The sequence below is a fragment of the Pelobates fuscus genome, chromosome 5, assembly GCF_036172605.1.
Source record: "Pelobates fuscus isolate aPelFus1 chromosome 5, aPelFus1.pri, whole genome shotgun sequence".
NCBI lineage: Eukaryota > Metazoa > Chordata > Amphibia > Anura > Pelobatidae > Pelobates > Pelobates fuscus.
The window spans coordinates 195905576-195926373 of NC_086321.1; the positions used below are offsets into that span (position 1 = coordinate 195905576).

The following is a 20798-nucleotide window of genomic DNA, read 5'->3' on the forward strand; positions in this document are numbered from 1 at the left end:
TGTAGACTGCCCTCATCCCTCACTTACCTGATCTGTAGACTGCCCCCATCCCTCACTTACCTGATCTGTAGGCTGCCCCCCCCCGTCTCACTTACCTGATCTGTAGACTGCCCCCCATGTCTTACTTACCTGATCTGTAGACTGACCCCCCATGTCTCACTTACCTGATCTGTAGACTGACCCCCCATGTCTCACTTACCTGATCTGTAGACTGCCCCCATCCCTCACTTACCTGATCTGTAGGCTGCCCCCCCATGTCTCGCTTATCTGATCTGTAGGCTGCCCCCCCGTCTCACTTACCTGATCTGTAGACTGCCCCCCATGTCTTACTTACCTGATCTGTAGACTGACCCCCCATGTCTCACTTACCTGATCTGTAGACTGACCCCCCATGTCTCACTTACCTGATCTGTAGACTGACCCCATCCCTCACTTACCTGATCTGTAGGCTGCCCCCCCATGTCTCACTTATCTGATCTGTAGGCTGCCTCCCCATTCCTCACTTAACTGATCTGTAGGCTGCCTCCCCATTCCTCACTTAACTGATCTGTAGGCTGCCCCCCATCCCTCACTTACCTAATCTGTACTCTGCTCCCCCCCTCCCCAATGCCTCACTTACCTGATCTGTAGGCTGTCTCTTCTGGCTGCAGTCAGGAGAAGGAAGCAGGGATAAGCTGTAGCTTCCTTTCCCTACCTTTCTCCATTCACAGCGCTGGCCGGCGACGGTATTGCAGTGTATTCTCACACTGAAACGAAAAATAGCTGCACACGCTGGAAAGTCCAGGGTTGCCCCCCCTTCGGACGCCCATGGATGGCATAGAAGGCTCTAATGTCCTTAAAGGAACACAGCTGTATTCGTAACACTATAGGGTCCCTCTGCCTGCTTCTTTGCGCCCACACAGCAGTTAAAAGGTTAACACTTTCCCTTGGCGCTGGTTCTGGTTCCGCCTCCTCTGACAAGGGGGAGTCTAATGCACATGAACGCGGGCGCTGTGTTTGCATTAGGCCTTCTCGTTATGAAAGCATTGCATCAATGCTTTCCTATTGGGTTTTGCAATACGCTGGACATCCTCATGCAAAGGGTGAGGGTGTCCTGCGTTGTTTCACAAACTCTGTGTAAAGGCAGGAAGCACCTCTAATGTCTGTTTCTGTCTACAGTCACTAGAGGCAGTCTTAACCCTGCAATATAAATATTGCAGTTTCTCTAAAATGGCAATGTTTTACATTGCAGGGCTAAGAAGGACGGAACTTTGCACCTAGACCACTACAGTTTAATTAAATGATCTGGGTGCCTATAATGTCCCTTTAATGAGTTAAGGCTACCCTATGAAATACTGACCCATGGTTACGGGAACCACTGAGCTATACCCAGGCCTCCCACCTATTCCACTTTTGGCAGAACTGTCCCTGTTTTAAGGTCATGTGCCGCCACCCGCATTTAGTTCCCTGGTGTCCTGCATCCATAACCACTGCAGCTCGCCTGTGATATATTACAATTCAAATCATGATCAAAACATGTATTGTACTACATTTTTTTGAATTCTAATAGTCACAATAATATTTTCCAGCACTGAGTAAAGAGATTGCTGTGTTTCTCCTACTTCCATTACCAGTTTTTTGTGCACTTTCAGTCTGTGAGAATAAGGTGGTATATGTGGCATGTTTAAATCTATACTTCACACCCAGCTGATTTAACGTAATACTGGCATTTTTAGGGAGTGGTGGGTGATGCAGACTCGATGGACCATGCATCCTTTCTGAGTCATGTTGTTATTTTGCTATAAATAATCCCTTTCTGGAAATTTTAAAATAAAATTCTCACATTGGAGAGTAAAGTGATCAACAATTTCATGGTTGATTTGTAGCATATTAATGTGTACATATTGTGTTACATAAGTTCAGCTGATCTAATCCATTTTAATATATCTAATTGCTTAACTCCCAGATGTTCCTTTCTGTGAACCAAATGATTATTAGTAACATTTAACAATACGTCAATATATTCCAAATAGCTGAACAAATGGAGGAACACAGTTATATAGTGCACATACCAGGACAAAATGAACATGTTCATTCCTGCAAGTTATTTTTAAAGCACTTTTATACAAATCTCACTGTCCCTCTTTCATGGTGAATTCAAAACTGCAAAATTCAAGTGATATATTTTTAAACTGCAGTCTTCTAGATGTTTGTATAAATAAACAATTTTTGGCATTCTTTTGAATTACAGTTTCCGTTACACAGTTACACAATGACACATAAAATCGCCCAACATGTACATGATAAAAAGGAACACTAGTGTTAGGAACACAAACATGTATTCCTGACCCTATGGTGTTTAATCCTCCATTTCGGTGACTTGCCCCTCCCACCCCTCCCCCCTCCCCCCTGTAAAAGTTTAAAACTCACCTTATTTCCAGTGTCGCGTGGGACTGCCGGCGCTGGCTCCGCCCCTTCCTGACATCAGCAAAATTGCTGATTTTTCGACACGAGGGTGAGGCCAAATGCCGTTTTGGCCAATCAGGACCTCCTCATAGAGATGCATTGAACCAATGCATCTCTATAAGGAAAATTCAGCATCTCAATGCAGAGCGTGGGGACGCTAAACGTCAGGGCTACTTTTTCAGCAACACTGACCCAGGAAGCACCTCCAGTGGCCATCTAAGGAGCAGCCACTTGGAGGTGTCCCTAGAGGCAATGTAAACACTGCCTTTTCTCTGAAAAGGCAGTGTTTGCATGAAAAACGCCCGAAGGGAACTATTATACTTTCCAGAACAACTACATTAAGCTGTAGTTGTTCTGGTGACTATAGTGTCCCTTTAAGGCCTCATTTTTTGCATTACTCTATGATGCCTGTGGATCTCTGTTTGTAGTATTTGTTTGGGGGCTTTGCAGACCTCTACCACAGGACTCCTCAGTATTATTATAGTGTCCCTTTAAGAATAAACAAAATAACTATATTTTAAACAGGCATGCAACTGCAACCATGTCCTGCTCTTCCAAGCAGCCATTATCACCAATGTGGTGATTGGTCTAATGTAGAAACATCAGCAGTGGAGGATTTTGACTGACTCAGAGTGCCAACTGACCCGTTTCAGCCCATCACAGAACCCATTGCTGGGATGAACTGGTATGTAATGTCGGCCTTAGCTATATCTACAGTGGAAGCTGGGCAGTAGCCAGGGACCCTTATTTATTATTAAACTGCCCTTAAATGGTTTAACGTTAAATTGAGAGACAGTGCCAGGGGACTCCACGCTCTGTAAACAATTTATATAGTGTCCCTTTAATTGTACTTTACATAGAATAGTGTATCATATCCACATGCATTTGTAACAGGTCACTGATACAGAAACCACATGACCATGTGCAGATCAAAAAAAAAGTTTAATTTTATTTAAATCTTTTTTTAGCTTGTATTTTAGATTTGAAATTGGTATTATTTGCATTAAAATGCAGTCCATTTCCTGTTTGTTTTACTCTCTGGAGAGCTGAGTGAGTGAGATTTATCAAATTTTAGTGGGTTACTAACCATCTGTTTTATTACAATTTTATTTTTTCAATTTAAAGCTTTGCCTGGCGCTGGGTTGCAATGCAGGTTTTACTGTAAATTGTAGGGAGACCCAATATGGCATTTTAAATAGAGAAACTCTCTCCCTTCCAGAGTAGAGTAACACTGAAATAATCTAATAGAGTGCACATCTGGGGCAATAAGAAAACAGTGCTTTAGCTACACAAAGCCATAAGTGCTTTGACCTGAGGCACCATACTTTTTAAACAGTGTTTCCCCTCATCGGTCATATGTTCAAGCTTTTCAATCCAAACTAAATCTTGACCTCGGTCCATCCTGGTATGTTCTCTGTAATTTTTAAACCAACTTTGATTCTGAATCCTAATGTCATAGAATAGTTTCATAACCCTGCTTAGAAAAGGAAAATGCTGGCCAGTTAGAGACTATAGTATTTTTTTGCTGACCCTTTACTATATGAAATTGCCAGTTGCTGTTAATTCACTGTTTTACCATACTCTATACATCAATGTGCAGTGACCAGTGATTAACCTGCAAAACAGTTATATTTTTCTCTCTCAAGTTCTGCTGCTTTGTGGGGGTGGATATTTTTGTTAAAGAATAAGATGCAAGCTGTCCATGAAATGGGCATACAGAGGCAGATGGATTGTGTTTTCATGATTATTTTTTCTTCTTCCCATAATACTGTGTATATATGTAAGTGACAACAAAGTTACTGTTTATCTTAAGCCTAAAAGTAGAACAGTGCCCACTTGTAAGCATCTGCCAAAACAAGTTTATTTTTTTTTAAAACTTAACGATAAGGATCTGTGGTTTGAAGTTCACAGTTGCATAGAGATTATGTTCTGAGTAGTTTGCAGTGCAGTTTGTTTTAGCAAAATGTACTTTTTTGTCCAAGAAAAACAACAGGCTTTCCACAAGCTTTTAATCTACGTTTCTTTTACTTTGTCATACCTATCGCTACTTTACTAAACACTTCCTAATTGTAGATTACTAAAAGCAGTGAATAAATGTTACAAAGGAAACAAGTCTGAAAGACACACATGCATTTGAAAAGTTTAAATGATCTGCCAATAAATTGAAACTTTTCTATATATCACCTACTGCTCCAGGCACCCAGACCACTTCTGCCCATTGGAGTGGTCCTGGTGGCAACTCCCATCACCCCTTACCCTGCAAGTGTAATTATTGCAGTTTTTATAAACTGCAATAATTACCTTGCAGAGTAAAGTCCTCCTCTAGTGGCTGTCTATCAGACAGCCCCTAGAGGAACTTCCGGCTTCTTAGAATTTGAAAAGTGTTTTTAAAGGCACTGGATGTCCTCATGCTATGCATGAGGACCTCCAGCGTCGCTAGAATCCCCATAGGAAAGCATTGAATAATGCTTTCCTATGGGGAGGTCTAATGCCATTGCCGCGCATGTGCATTAGGTCTCCCCCACCGTCTGACGTCGGCAGGGGAGGAGCATGGGCGGAGCCTGATTTAATGCAGAGGGACATCGGCACTGGGTTCAGGGAAGTCCCTGAGGGGGTTTTAACCCCTTCAGCAACATGGGATGGGGGCTGGAAGGGAGAGCATATGTTTTCCTTGCACTGGAGAGTCCCTTTAAACATAAACATTTTAAATGAGAATGTTTATGGTGAAAGGACATGTCAAGACTGCTTTAACATCATTTAAAACTGACGCAAAACTGCAGCAAAAGTACCAATCATCACCTGCCATATGGTCTAGGGCTACCCCATTATCAGCTATATGTTATGCCCTACCTGAATTAGATGTAGATTACTGTGTCTTTCATTTGATTGTCCATATTGCTGATTTATTTTACTCCAATCGCCTTCTGCCTTTTGATCAACTAAAAGAAAATGTTAAATTAAGTTTAATGCACAAACACATGAGAGACTTTTGACAACAACTAGTGAACATTTAGCTCTTTCCAAACTTGCTGAAATTAGATATGACAAAACTAGAAAAAAATTATTTAATGGATCCTGGTCGGAAACAAAGCATCTCCATGTGTTATAATATTTTTTGCAGGTGACATGTATGATAAATTGAACTACATGTTGAAGTGGGAGGGTGAACTGGGTGTGATATACACAGTAGAGGAGTGGAATAATTTCTTATTATCATTTAAAGGTATTACTCAATGCACAAATATTTTGGAATCCCACTCAAAATTTGTTTATAGGTGGCACCTAACCCCATCCAAACTAGGGATCGACCGATATTGATTTTTTAGAGCCGATACCGATACCGATATTCTGTGAACTTTCAGGCCGATAGCCGATATAATTTGCCGATATTCTGTACATTTACCATTTTGGAAAATAAAAAACTATTTCTAAAGGTAAATGCACAAAATATACATGCCACGTGTAGTGGATGCAGTGTGTTTAGACAGGGGAGCTGTGTATGTGTGTGTAGTGGATGCAGTGTGTGTTTGTATAGTGTGTGTGCATATAATGCAGTGTGTGTTTGTATAGTGTGTGTGTGTATATAATGCAGTGTGTGTTTGTATAGTGTGTGTTTGTATAGTGTGTGTGTATATAATGCAGTGTGTGTTTGTATAGTGTGTGTATATATAATGCAGTGTGTGTTTGTATAGTGTGTGTGTTTGTATAGTGTGTGTGTATATAATGCAGTGTGTGTTTGTATAGTGTGTGTGTATATAATGCAGTGTGTGTTTGTATAGTGTGTGTGCATATAATGCAGTGTGTGTTTGTATAGTGTGTGTGTATATAATGCAGTGTGTGTTCGTATAGTGTGTGTGTATATAATGCAGTGTGTTTGTATAGTGTGTGTGTGTATATAATGCAGTGTGTGTTTGTATAGTGTGTGTGTGTATATAATGCAGTGTGTGTTTGTATAGTGTGTGTGCATATAATGCAGTGTGTGTTTGTATAGTGTGTGTGTATATAATGCAGTGTGTGTTCGTATAGTGTGTGTGTATATAATGCAGTGTGTTTGTATAGTGTGTGTGTGTATATAATGCAGTGTGTGTTTGTATAGTGTGTGTGTGTATATAATGCAGTGTGTGTTTGTATAGTGTGTGTGTATATAATGCAGTGTGTGTTTGTATAGTGTGTGTGTATATAATGCAGTGTGTGTTTGTATAGTGTGTGTGTATATAATGCAGTGTGTGTGTGTGTGTGTGTATAGTGTGTGTGTGTGTGTGTATATAATACAGTGTGTTTGTGTAGTGTGCATTATATACACACACTATACAAACACACTGCATTATATATACACACACACTATACAAACACACTGAATTATATACACAGTGTGTTTGTGTAGTGTATGTGTATAATAATACTGTGTGTGTGAGGGGGCATTTTTTTATTAAAAAATGTTTTTTTAATTTTTATATTAAATTTTTTTTTTTTATATATTTAATTATTATAATTTATTTTTAGTTGTCCCCCCTCCCTGCTTGTTGCCTTGCCAGGGAGGGGGGATATGTTAATCCCTGGTGGTCCAGTGGCATTGGCTTAGCTGGGGGAGGGGAGGGAAGTGGGGTGGGCAGCAAGCCTTTACTCACCTCTCAGCAGCTCCTCCAGCTCCCCAGTGTAAATCTCGCGAGATCCGCGGCCGTCAGAGCTAGCCGCAGGTCTCGCGAGATTTACACTGGGGAGCTGGAGGAGCTGCTGGGAGGTGAGTAAACGCTTGCTGCCCCCACCCCCAGGACCGCCGGGCTTGTAATGAGCCTGGCGGTCCTGGGAGGTATTATCGGCAATATCGGTATCCCTATTGGCCGATACCGATATTGCCGAAAATACCGAATATCGGCCGATTATATCGGTAAAACCGATAATCGGTCGATCCCTAATCCAAACCTTGTAACTTAAATCTTAGAAAAAAACAATAAATGTTGGAGAAACTGCGGTCATACTGGTACATTGTTCCACAACTTCTATTTGTGTCCCAAAATCAAATCTTATTATCTGAAAATTCTCAAATTAATTAATCAAATATTTGAATTTGATGTAGTTTTATCCCTGTGTCTTTGTCACTTTAAGCAAATTCCTTCTTACCTGCCTAGATATAAATAAATTATACTAGGCCATCTTTTATCTCAGCAAATTCCATCATCTCTCGACTCTGGAAATCACCCACTATACCAACTGTGGGTGAAGTCTTATCTGTAGTATTTCAAAATAAAAGATGTGAATTAGATTTCCGTGAACCATCTACCTTCACATCTATACTGCAGCATGAATGGTCCATGTGAAAAAATGGTGTGAAAAAGGAATACGGACTTTAACCATGTTCCCACCTGAGTAAATGCTTGTTCTACTTGCTGACTTTTTGTACCATGTTATAACTTATTCTTTGAATTTATGTTCACATCTGTACATACTTTATTTATCTCATTTATATAGAATACTATAGTATTTATGTATATTTCACTTATTTATCTGTTTTATTTGACAACAGTTCATACATTATTGTACTTGTCATTATATTATCTGTTATACTATTAAAAAAACAAAAACATGAATTATTATTATTGCCATTTATATAGCGCCAACAGATTCTGTAGCACTTTACAATATTATAAAAGGGGGTATTTAGCTATAAATAGGACAATTACAAGAAAACTTACAGGAACTATAGGTTGAAGAGGACCCTGCTCAAACGATCTTACAATCTATAGGAGGTGGGGTGTAAAACGCAATAGGACAGGGAATAGTAAACAAAATAGGTGGGAGTGAAGCAGAGCTGGAGGAGAGAGTAGAGTGCTGCCCTTCAAGAGAGAGCAAGAGACAGGTATGTGAGGTAGAGGTTACTCTGGGAGGCCATAAGCTTTCCTAATAATATCGGTTTTAAGCCACTTCTTAAACGATTGAAGACTAGGGTAGAGTCTGATGGCCGTAGGCAGGTTGTTCCATAGGAAGGGAGCCGCCCACGAGAAGTGCAAGCATGAGTTGGCTGTACGGGTGCGAGTAGTGGACAGGAGAAGGTCATGGGCAGAGCGGCGAAAATACCTAGAAGGGGCATATCTATGGATCTGTGAAGAGATATAAGAGGGGCTAGAATTGTTCAGTGCTTTATAGGTATGGGTTAGCATTTTGAATTGACTCCTAGGATACAGGAAGCCAATGTAAGGACTGATAAAGGGGTGAGGTGTGAGAGGACCGACTAGAGAGGAAAATCAGCAGCAGCATTCATTACAGACTGTAGCGGGGCAATACGGTTTTTGGGAAGACCAATTAGGAGAGGGTTTTAATAATCCATGTGGGAAATTACTAGAGCATGGACAAGCTCTTTGGTACCATGTTACGTAAGAAAGGGGCAGATGCAGGCTATGTTTTTAAGATGGAATCTACAGGATTTGGTAACATGCTGGATGTGAGGGTCAAAGGTGAGGCTTAAATCAAATATGACACCAAGACAGCACACTTGCAAGGGTGGACAGATGTGGATACCACTGGCTTGAAAGGAGAGGATCAGTTTTAGGAGGAGGACCGACAATGAGTTCAGTTTTAAAGAGATTTAGTTTTAGAAAGCGGGAGGACATCCAGTCAGAGAGGGAGGAAAGGCAAGCAGTGACATATTGCAGGACGGCATGGGAGAGGTCTGGGGAGGAGAGATATAGCTGGGTGTCATCAGCGTGCAGGTGGTAGTGGAATCCAAATGAGACAATAAGTTTGCCAAGAGAGCCAGTATAAAGAGAAAATAGAAGGTGACCAAGGACAGAGCCATGGTGAACTCCCAACAGAGAGAGGATGAATGGAGGAGGTATCATTTGAAAAGGAGACACTGAATGAGCGTTGGGAGAGATAGGAGGAAAACCAAGAGAGGACAGTGTCACAGAGACAGTGATTGAAGAGTTTGAAGAAGGAGAGCATGATCAACAGTGTCAAACGCAGGAGAGAGGTCAATAAGTATTAGTATGGAGTAGTGGCCTTTGGATTTAGCTGCAAATAGGTCATTAATAACTTTGGTAAGAGCAGTCTCAGTAGAGTGGAGGGGGCGGAAGCCAGATTGAAAAGGGTCAAGGAGAGAGTTGGAATTGAGGAAGTGAGACATACGGGTAAAGACAAGTCTTTCCAGAAGCTGTGAGGAAAAAGAGAGCAGGGATATGGGATGATAGTTAGATTGTGTGGGTCGAGGGATGTTTTTTTCAGGATAGGTACTACAGTAGCATGTTTAAGGTCAGCAGGGACAACGCCAGAAGAGAGCAGTTGAAGATGTGTGTTAAGGAAGACACAAGACAAGGGGAGAGAAATCTTATAAGGTGAGATGGGACAGGATCAAGCGGGCAAGTGGTGGAGCGAGAGGAAAGGAGAAGTGCAGCCACCTCTTGTTCAGTAGCCGGGGAGAAGGTCTGAATGGTAAGAAAGGCACGATCTACGTGTGGTTGCAAAAGAGAAAGGCAGGGTCGGGGGAATCCTTTACTTAGCTGTTCAATCTTGTCGGTAAAGTAGCATGCAAAGCTTTCGGCTGTAAGGTTAGTTTGAGGGGTGGCCACAGCAGGACGAAGAATAGAGTTAAAGGTGTCAAAGAGACGCCTGGGATTGTGGGAGCATGAACTAATGAGAGAGGAAAAGGGCTGGGCTGTATGAACACAATATGAATCTATAATTGAGAAACTCTGACTGGGTGCGAGACTTCCTCCAGCAGCGTTTAGCACAACGGGAGCATCTTTGCAGGTAGCGTGTTGGGGGCGTGTCCTCCTCAAGGTGCATGTTTGGAGCGGGGCTGCAGCGTTCAATGCAGAGGTTGTATGTGGAGATAGCCAGTGAGGGACAGGAGAGGGAAGGGATGGATAGGAGTTGTGAATCAATATCATCAGCTGACAGCTGCTGGAGGTCAATAGAATTAAGATTCCTCCTGAGTTGAGGGGGGTTAGGCTTAGGTTGTTGGGTGAGGGGGCACTCAAGCAAATAATAAGCGGTGGTGGTCAGAGAGAGGAAATGGAGTGATGGAGATATTAGACACTGTACATGCATAAGAGAAAATGAGGTTGAGGGTATTGCCAGCTACATGGGTGGGAGAATTAGCCCACTGCGATAGCCCAAGGGAGGAAGTAATTGAAAGTAGTTTAGAGGCTGGTGAGGTCGGTGGTTGGTTAATGGGAATATTGAAGTCTCCGAGAATTAGGGATGGTATGTTAGAGCAGAAGAAGTCGGGTAGCCAGGCAGCGAAGTGGTCAAGGAAGAGGAGAGGGGGACCAAGGGGGCAATAAATAACTGCAATGTTAGCAGAGAAGGATTTGAATAAGCGAATCAAGAGAATTCGGGATTATTCTAGCTTTAGTGACCGAATAATCTAAATTTTATTAAAGACAGGAGGCGAATATTTGCTTATCTTTCTTTACTGTAACTCCCAGCAGCAAAGAAACAGTTAACAGTAAGTAAAAATTTAACCAATCAGAGTGCACAACAGAGTATGTCCAGCTATCAGGCTCCTCCCAGCTCCTCTTTCTTGATGCAGCCGTAGAATCAACCATGTAAATATAACAGGAGAACGATGAACAGTTCAAAGTGAAGTCAACCATGTAAACGATTTTGAAGAATGTAGGTAATTCCTTGGGAGGATAGTGAAGGGTTTTCACACTAGGAAAAAGAGAGAGAGGTCGTGAAAGTATGGTTTCTTGGGTAAGAGAAAATTACTTAAGTACTTTAAATGACATGTTTCCAACCAAAGAGTACACCAAATATTCTGACAAGTCTTCAGTTATGTTTAGTGACTGTGGGTATTATCTGTAAGTGTAGTTGTAAAGAGTAGTCTGGCACCTTGATTACGTAAAATAATTGGTGTGTGAAGTAAAGGTGTTGTGTAATACCTACCTAGATGGGTTGGGCGCGTATTCCAGCGGGCGGGAAAATATTCGCCTCCTGTCTTTAATAAAATTTAGATTATTCGGTCACTAAAGCTAGAATAATCCCGAATTTTATGTCAAGACAGGAGGCTTCATATTTGCTGTTTTAAAGCGATGATAAGATGGAATTGGATACATGAGGGCATTGTCTGAAATAGAATGTTCTGAAAGTGGATTCTCTGGACCAATCTGCGGATGTGAGGATCTCCGTTAGGGAGCCTCCGGACGTAAATGCAGAAGAGGCAGCCGCGCCTCTCACTGAGTGAGCACCGAAACATGGGTCGATGCCTGCTAGGGACAGTAGCCACTTGATCCAACGAGCAATCGTGGGGCATGACACTGGTTTGTGAGGTCGAACATAGGACACCAGTAGGGGGCCTGTTTGTGGTCTAAGGTCAGTAGTGCGAAGGATGTAGTGTCGGACGCAGCTAGCTACGCAGAGCGTGGGTTTGTCGTGGAAGTAGGGGTAATTTACCGTAGATGAGTTAGTTTTGGTGCGCCGGGTAATGGAGAAGTGTACTCCCTCAGGGGTAAAATCAACGGCATGGACGTCAAATGCTCTGATGTCTGAAACTCTTCTAAAAGACACCAGACAGAGCAGCAGTGCCAATTTGGCCGACAGTTGTCGGAGAGAGAGCTCTTCATTAGAGGGCCAAGTCTCTAAGAAGGAGAGCACAATAGCAACATCCCAAAATTGATTGTATTTGGGAGCCGGGGGTCTCGCCAGTCGGATGCCCCGCAAGAGTCTACATATGGAGGGGTGTTTGCCAACCGCGGAGTTGTCAACAGGAGTATGAGCTGCCGAAATGGCGGAACGGAAAACATTAATTGACCGATAAGACTTACCCTGTTCGAAGAGTGATGCCAGAAAGTTCATGATGTTAATCAAAGAGGCTGAAAAGGGATCGACGTCCCTCTCCAAACACCAGCTATTCCAACGTTGCCACGCTGAGAGATAAGAGCGTCTTGTTCCTGGGGCCCAAGAGTCCCAGAGAAGTCCTCGAGCAGCAGTCGAAAGGCCAGAGACGTTCCAGGATCCCCTGAAATGGTCCAGGCCACCAACTGGAGGTGGCCTTGTAGTGCTAGTGGATGGAAGTTGCCTGAAGGGTCCCTGAGGAGGTTGTAGGAGACGGGTAGGAGTAGGGGGTAGTCCACTGACATCTCCAGTAGGTAGGGGAACCATGGTTGGGTTCGCCACAGTGGGGTCACCAGTGTTATCATGACGCCCTGTGTTCTGAGGTATTGTACCGTGCGTGGGATCATGGAGAACGGGGGAAAGGCATATGCCCCGGATTTTGGCCACGGTTGGAGGAAGGCATCCACTGCCAGGCACGCTGGGTCTGGAAGCCAGCTGAAGAATGCGTCCGTCTGACGGTTCAGGCGAGATGCAAACAGGTCCAGGTTGAGTGGTCCTCTCAGAGCTTGTAGTTGAAGGAAAATTTGTGGATCTAGTTGCCAGTCGCTGGAATCCCTCCAGTGGCGGGAGAACCAGTCTGCCACAAGATTGTCGGAGCCTGGGAGGTATTCTGCACGAAGGGAGATGTTCCTGTTGAGGCAGAATTGGTACAATTCCTTTGTCAAATCCGATAGCATCTTTGATCGGGAGCCACCTAGGCGGTTCACGTATCGTACTGCTGAGACATTGTCCATCCTCAGGACAAGGCTGCAGTTGTAAGCTTCCTTGGCGAAACTGCGGATTGCGAAAGAACCAGCAATTAGCTCGAGGCAATTGATGTGTAGTGCCTGTTCTGATGGGGACCAGAGGCCTCCGGTAGAACGTTCCGAGCAAGTGGCACCCCATCCGAGGAGGCTGGCGTCTGACTCCAGAATGAAATCCGGTTGTCGGCCGAAGATAGCCCTTCCATTCCAGGCTTCCATATGTTGAAGCCACCAGTGGAGTTCCAATTGTACTTCGTCTGTGAGAAAAATCTGTTGTTCGTAAGATGTTGAACGACGTAAGTAGTGTGTTTTCAAACGTTGCATTGCCCGATAGTGAAGTGGGGCTGGAAATATTGCCTGGATTGAAGCGGAGAGTAGTCCTATTGTGCGGGCTAAATCCCTGAGTCGGAGATATGGTGAAACCAGCAGTCTCCGGATGTCCTTTTTTATGGTTTTGATTTTTGTGGTAGGGAGTTGGAGGACTGCCTGAATCGAATCTATCTGAAATCCCAGAAACTGGACTGTCTGAGACGGCGTTAGAGAAGATTTTTGAAGGTTGATGACAAAACCCAAATTCTGGAGGAGAGCCGAAGTCATATCTGTATGGAGACGTAGAGTCTCCTCGTCTTGAGCCATAAGGAGGATATCGTCCAAGTAAATGATGGACCGAATCCCTTGTGAACGGAGTAGTGCCATCACCGGTTTCATTAGTTTGGTGAAACACCAAGGTGCGGAGCACAGTCCGAAGGGGAGACAGGTGAACTGCCATAGTGTTTTGCGCCAATGGAATTGGAGGAAGGTGCGGTGTTCTGGTGTGATTGGTACTGTGAGGTATGCATACTTGAGGTCGAAGCGGGAGAACCAGTCTCCCTCGCAGAGGAGGTCCCGTAGTAGATGGATGCCCTCCATCTTGAAATGTCTGTATTTGATGAATTTGTTCAGTTCTCTTAAATTGATGACTGGTCGGAACTCGCCCGACTTTTTCTTGACCAGAAACATGTTGCTCACGAAACCTCGTGGGCTGGGTGCTTGTTCGATGGCACCCTTGGTGATAAGGTCGTCGAGCTCGACCTGAAGGGACATGTCGTCTATTTGAGACATTTTGAGGGGGGTAGGTAAAGCAACTTGAACTGGGTTCTCTGTGAACTCTAGGTGGAAGCCAGACACGGTCTGTAGGATCCACGGGTCTTGTGTGAGTCGAGACCACTGTTGGGAAAAATGGGTTAATCGACCTGCTATAGGTATATGAGAAAAATGAGAGTCCATTACCTGTAGGAGTGCGACCGCGGAGGGAAGCGGATCCACGTCCTCTAATAGAGCCACGAGATGGGAAGAAGGATCTGTGATGGAAACGGGTATTGCCCGAGTTCCAGTGTTCGGAAGGTCGAGGCCTGTAGCCCGTGAAGGCAGCTCTGCCAGCCGACCGGCCTCTGTAATGGCTGGCTCTCCCAGAAAAACGTTGGGTCCTAAACACCTTGCGTAAGGAGGATTGCGCTTTGGTAAGCGTTGTAAACACCGCAACGTGTTTGCTCAACTCCTTAATAAATTTGTCTCCAAAAAGCATGCCTTTTGCCTCAGGGCCAAGCTCTTTAGTGCCGAGTTCGGCGAGCTTTGAGTCAATTTTGTATAGGGCGGCTTTCCGCCTTTCGGTTGACATTGCTACGTTGGCATTGCCAAGTAGGCATAATGCCCTTTGTGCCCATTCACGCACCATGTGCGCATCTAAAGTGCCACCTGCCAAAGCCTCATCCGCAATGCTGAATATTTGGATAAGCGGTCCCGCTATATCCAATATCTTGTCTTGAGTTGCCTTCAGGCCTTGTTCCAAACCCTTACGGGGATCTTTCCCGGATTTGTATAGAAAGGTGACCAGCAAGGGGTCAAATTCTGGGGTAACAGCTACCTTGTCTGGGATAAAAGGTCGTGGGCATTCTGCTTTTAGTTTAGCTCTCACTTCCTTTTCCAAAGGTTTCCGTAGCCACATCCTGCAGAATTTAGCGATGTGGTCTGGGGGGGTCCACTCAGTCGACCGTGGGTGTTTGATGTACCTAGGGTCGAACAGGGGACGGCCAAGGGTATCTAGTAAGACCTCCTCCGAAATGGGGTTAGAGTCAGAGGGGGGTTCATTTAGTTCGTGAGAGGGAAAATCCTCGTCTGAATACCCTGCACAGTATTCGTCAATGACTTGAAGTTGCAGGTTGGAGGTGGAACCCTCTAATGGATCCCGGTTATAGTTGGGGTTATTATCTGGAATGGATAATTTAGGCGTCTTAGCCGGTGCTTTGCCTTTACCGGCGGTAGCACTATCGCCCTTCCAGGGGCGTTTGCGGGGGTTTTCCTCATGGTCTGAGCTTTTTGACTCTTCCGAGTCTGACAAATGCACAAAAGGAGCTCTAGAGGTAGATTTTGACTGATCGTGGATAGCTGCTAAGGCTTTTGGAATAGAGTCCGCAATGGCGTTATATAGCCAAGCTTTGAGCTCCGCAGGGACTGCGGGTTCAGGTAAATCGGACATAGTTGGTAAAGTGGGGTCACCACTAAGAAATGTATTTTTTTTTAGTTTTTTTTAGTTTTTTTTTTTTTTATATAATAAATAATTCAATAGGCGGTGGACTTGTTTTCGGTAAAGTAACGCAAAGCGTTGTATCAAGAGTGGTGTCAGTCACCAATTGAGCGTGGAGTCACCCACAAATAACATGCGGTATAGATTAATAAGGGGGTCACCCTTTTGGAGGCAAAAAATGGTTTATGAAGTAGAGGGGGTCACCCTCAGTAATTTTCAGGCAATATTAATATTCTTTTCAGAGGGGGTCACCCTCTATAATGAGGCAGACAAATATAGTATAGAGGGGGTCACCCTCTTGAGACAATATTATTTAGAATAGAGGGGGTCACCCTCTTATGCAAGGATTTTAGATTTTCAATGGCAATCTGAAAATAAAACAAAGTGAAGGCACTTTAATAAAAAGAAATGTAACAGCTAAGTGCTGTTTAATTCGGTGTATACATAACATGTATGTTTGTTTTAAATGCAACTTACCTGACAACCAGAAGGCGGCGCCGGAGAGCCGTTTGAACATCACCCTGTTGCAACTGACGTGATGGCCGGAGAGGAAGCGCGGGAAAAAGCCCGCGCAATGCAGAGGGAAGGAGATGGCCGCGGAAGGACGGACCCGTCGCTATGGTGACGGTAGGGGAAACAAATGCGGCAATACCGGCGGTGTTACCGCCCGAATATGGCAGCCAGCCAGAAGCTGCGATCAGGTTACCGACGTGGCTCCTGTCAGTAATCCGATGTGTTTCGGATGTGACAGGAGCTGCAGACGGCGGTAGTGTTTTAATTAAAGTGACAGTTTTGGCATTACATGTAAAGTACTATTGACTACTTACAAGGAATGAGCTATAAAGCAATATAATTTTAAATGGAAATAAATTAGACCATTGCTAATATATATATATTTAGAAATTGATTACATGCTGTTATTGGAATAGACTCACCTGGGAGGCTAGCAGCAAAGAAAGAGGAGCTGGGAGGAGCCTGATAGCTGGACATACTCTGTTGTGCACTCTGATTGGTTAAATTTTTACTTACTGTTAACTGTTTCTTTGCTGCTGGGAGTTACAGTAAAGAAAGATAAGCAAATATGAAGCCTCCTGTCTTGACATAAAATTTAGAAGGAAGGGGGCGGGGGAGGTGGGTGGGTAGAATTTTGAAGGAGCGGTGAGGTAAAAGGAGAAACCCTACACCGACACCTTTACTGTCAGACTTTCTTGGGTTCTGTGTAAACTGTGGACCACCATAGGATAATGAGGCAGGGGTAGCTGTGTTAGAAGGAGAGAGCCACGTTTCAGTTAAAGCAATTAAGTTAAGGGAAGTGAAAAAAAAAAAGTACCAAGCATGTCCCCTAGATGGAAAAATATGTATCTGTACATATAATGACATACACAAAACTTTTAATGACCTCTTACCATTCTTATTTTTCAGCAAATCTTCCAATGCCGACCATTGTTGCCTTGGATGGAGTTGCTTTAGGAGGTGGACTTGAGATGGCATTGGCCTGTGACATCATTGTGGCAGGTAAGACCTTTAAATTGACATTGAGTTAATATACTTTTGTTCGAAAACTTTTAATTATGCATGTGTAATTTAGTGCACCCGTAGAGTAAAGGAACACTCCAAGCATCGCAACCCCTACAAGAAAGGCATTGCAGGGATTAGTTCCTTCTTAGGAGTTTATGGCTATTGTAGTGGAGGTAGGATGCTGAGCCTGGCGACCCCAGGTTAAAAGTCGAAGCTAAAACTGCAATGGGGAGGATGCCAAGACACTGCTGACACCATAACCACAACAGCAAACTGTAGTAGTTCTGGTGATTAGAGTATTCCATTAAAAGTTCAGTATGATTGCTAATCTTTAAAGTGCTTTTGGTATGTGGGTGAAATACTTGTTTTTGTGTTTTTTCCACAACTTCATTTTGTTGTAAGGGGAGTGCAGGGAAGAAGCGCCTGTAGTGTTGTTCTCGAATCCGCTTATGATCAGCTCCAGATTTATGCGCCTGGACGGTATAATCCCCGTCTGTGGATATGTTGACGTTCCTTGTGCGTCTTTGGGGGCGTCTTTCATAATTGGAGTATTCTTGTAGTGTGCAACAATCCAGCAGGCAGATATCCTCAGTATATAGGGAGTAGTGCTCTCTGTATGTATAATAAAAACGGATAAAAAGAGGTCTTACAAGCGGAGAGCAAATATAGGCATTGCTCAATCCTAATAGGCATAGGTGGTATAATCCCCACCAAGAATATTGCTGCATTAGTCCTCTGGATAAAATTTTCAATGGTAGGTCAAAAGAGCTCCAAATTGTATAAAAAAATACTCATTTTATTTGGAGACAACTAAAGCAAAGTATGGTATAAAATAGATAATAAAACACAAACGCTTTTCACCTAGAGTTAGGCTTTTTCAAAATGTTACAGTGTATGAAACCTATCTTGTTTGAATAACTGACATTTTTTTAAAAAAAAAAAACGGTCAGATGATGTCATCAATCATGTGACCAACATTTGTTTAACTTAAACATTGCACAAATCATAATACAGTATACATAAGATAGCTGAAATAGTGCAAGAGATTGCTTGTATATGGAAGTAAAATAACTTTAAAATGAAATATAATCACAGAGAAGGATATTCTGTAAAAAATGGGTGGGATGGCTCTAAGGGGGGGGGACAAGATGGGCGCTGCATTATTCTTTGTGTGAGTTTACAGGAGGGATGGGGGGAAGATACCTTCCTTATACACAAACACACACTGCTTTCTATCCCTTACACACACACACACACACACACACACACACTACATCCCGTGCACAAACTGGTATTCCTATACACTACATTCCATAAGAACACACACACACATTACATCCTCTACAATAACACATAACCTATCCCTTACACACATACACTCCACTCCCTGTGAGCGAACTCTGGTGTGGGCCATGTAGGTGGACTTATGGGCGGGCCTTGTAGGCATACTCACGGTCAGGTCCTGGTGGCCCAGACCTTGAGCTGTGTAAGGGGCCTCAAAACATGGAGCTGCTTCCTGTTTTGTTGATTTTTGTGAGCAGAGTTACAAACAGTCTCCAGAGAGCCTGTTCTACAAATGACAAGTGGAGCCAGATTTCAGCCTGAGCCTATCATCAACCTCTTGTCCGTATCTGGTGGTAAGTAGTCTCACTAATCTCTAATTTGCATTAAAGGGACACTATAGTCACCAGAACCACTACAGCTTGATGTAGTGGTTCTGGTGTCAATACCCTGTGCCTGCAGGCTTTTTAATGTAAACACACTGCCTTTTCAGAGAAAAGACACTGTGTGCAGCACTGGCGTTAACTCATATGGCAGGTCATATGGGATTGGGTATTGTGATGTCACATGGTGGGCAGAGCAAATGAGGGGGTGGCACATTTTTGTTTGTCTATAGCGGCAAAAATCCTTGCACCGGCCCTGATGGGAGTTATGATTTAGGAGTTACATTAGTAAAAAAAAAACAAAAAAAACCCACATTATTAAGAGGGTTGGGGTGACACCGTGAGTTACCGCACCGGGTGACACCAATCCTAGTGACGCCACTGTAGTATAGCACATTAAAAACCATATAAAAAATATATCTAATGGTAAAGAGCCATTAATGAACACAAAGGGTACATAAAGGAACATAAATCTAACAGAGGGTACAAGACGAAGATATCAATATATGAATATATATTTATATAATTACATACATTAACAGACCTTAAAGGACCACTCTAGTGCCAGGAAAGCATACTCGTTTTCCCGGCACTAGAGTGCCCTGAGGGTGCCCCCACCCTCAGGGACCCCCTCCCGCCCGGCTCTGGAAAGGGGAAAGGGGTTAAATCTTACCTTTTTCCAGCGCTGGGCGGAGAGATCTCCTCCTGCTCTCCTCCTCCGATCCTCCTCTTCTCCTCCCCGTCGGCTGAATGCGCACGCGCGGCAAGAGCTGCGCGCGCATTCAGCCGGTCACATAGGAAAGCATTCATAATGCTTTCCTATGGACGCTGGCGTGCTCTCACTGTGAAAATCACAGTGAGAAGCACGCAAGCGCCTCTAGCGGCTGTCAATGAGACAGCCACTAGAGGACATAGGGGGGAAGGCTTAACCCATTCATAAACATAGCAGTTTCTCTGAAACTGCTATGTTTATGAAAAAATGGGTTAACCCTAGAAGGACCTGGCACCCAGACCACCTCATTAAGCTGAAGTGGTCTGGGTGCCTAGAGTGGTCCTTTAAACTCACAAATTACAAAATCACTTTTGGCTAATACATACAATATTGTACCATTATTTGTATCTTTTCTTTGTTTTCTATATACACCTCCCAATAAGCTTACAAAGAGGAGTGAGTTGTACACGCGTATATATAAGCACATATCTTTCACATATAGACATAGCGCTGCACTCTAACTGGGAGTTTGGAAGATGGAAACACCAACCAGACCCCAAGTTATCTGTTTTTTGGTAAATACAAATACAATTCAAAATAAAAGGAAAAATAAGAATGATTTTAAAATTAAATTAAAATTAAAATTAAAGGCATATGACTGCAGAAGCACATAAAGTTTGTTTAGTTTATATGTGTACAAAAATTCCCAGCGAGGAGAAGAAACATTCTGTTATTGAAACATTTTCATTAATTAGTCTTCAAGCATTTTAGAGTTAAGGTCAGTTTTACAATGGATGATTACTTGAATATTCTCATTATGTAACCACAACTTGATTAATTAAACTTAATTGAACAGTAGAGTATAGCAAAATAACATTTTCATACAGTATATTTCATAGTTTATTTGGTTTGTTTGTTGTTCAATAAGCTTTTATATGAGTCTTAACAGTCAAATTTGTCTATGGTGTCATTCATTTACACCTTATGTTGGCCACACACCTGTCACTTATCCTGCAGTTGGGCACCTCCATCTTAGTGATTGTTATAAGCTCTGTCCCTTGCATCTAACAGCCAGCATGCAGAGATGAGGAGATATTAAATAATAATTTAGTTTTTCCTCTTCATTTGCAATGATTAGCCTGGCTTTGTGTTGTCAGAGCTGGCTTTTGATGTAATTGCTACCTCTTTAATATAAATTGAAAAGAAAATGGAGCATGTTGCTACTTTGCATTCAGAAAATACTCAGACCCTTAACCCCTTAAGGACTGAGCCAAATGTACACGTTGTGATCAAAACAAAACGTAAACAAAAACAACAAAAAA

At 43.1% G+C, this 20798-nt stretch overlaps 1 protein-coding gene across 1 annotated transcript in view; it reads left to right on the top strand.

The window, feature by feature from the left end:
* AUH (AU RNA binding methylglutaconyl-CoA hydratase) overlaps positions 1 to 20798 on the top strand; it is a 331367-nt gene that overhangs the window by 137785 nt on the left and 172784 nt on the right. Inside the window, exon 5 of the mRNA XM_063457163.1 lies at positions 17005 to 17097. Within this exon, the coding sequence (XP_063313233.1) occupies positions 17005 to 17097 (93 nt within the window). The remainder of the gene's footprint in view (positions 1 to 17004; positions 17098 to 20798) is intronic.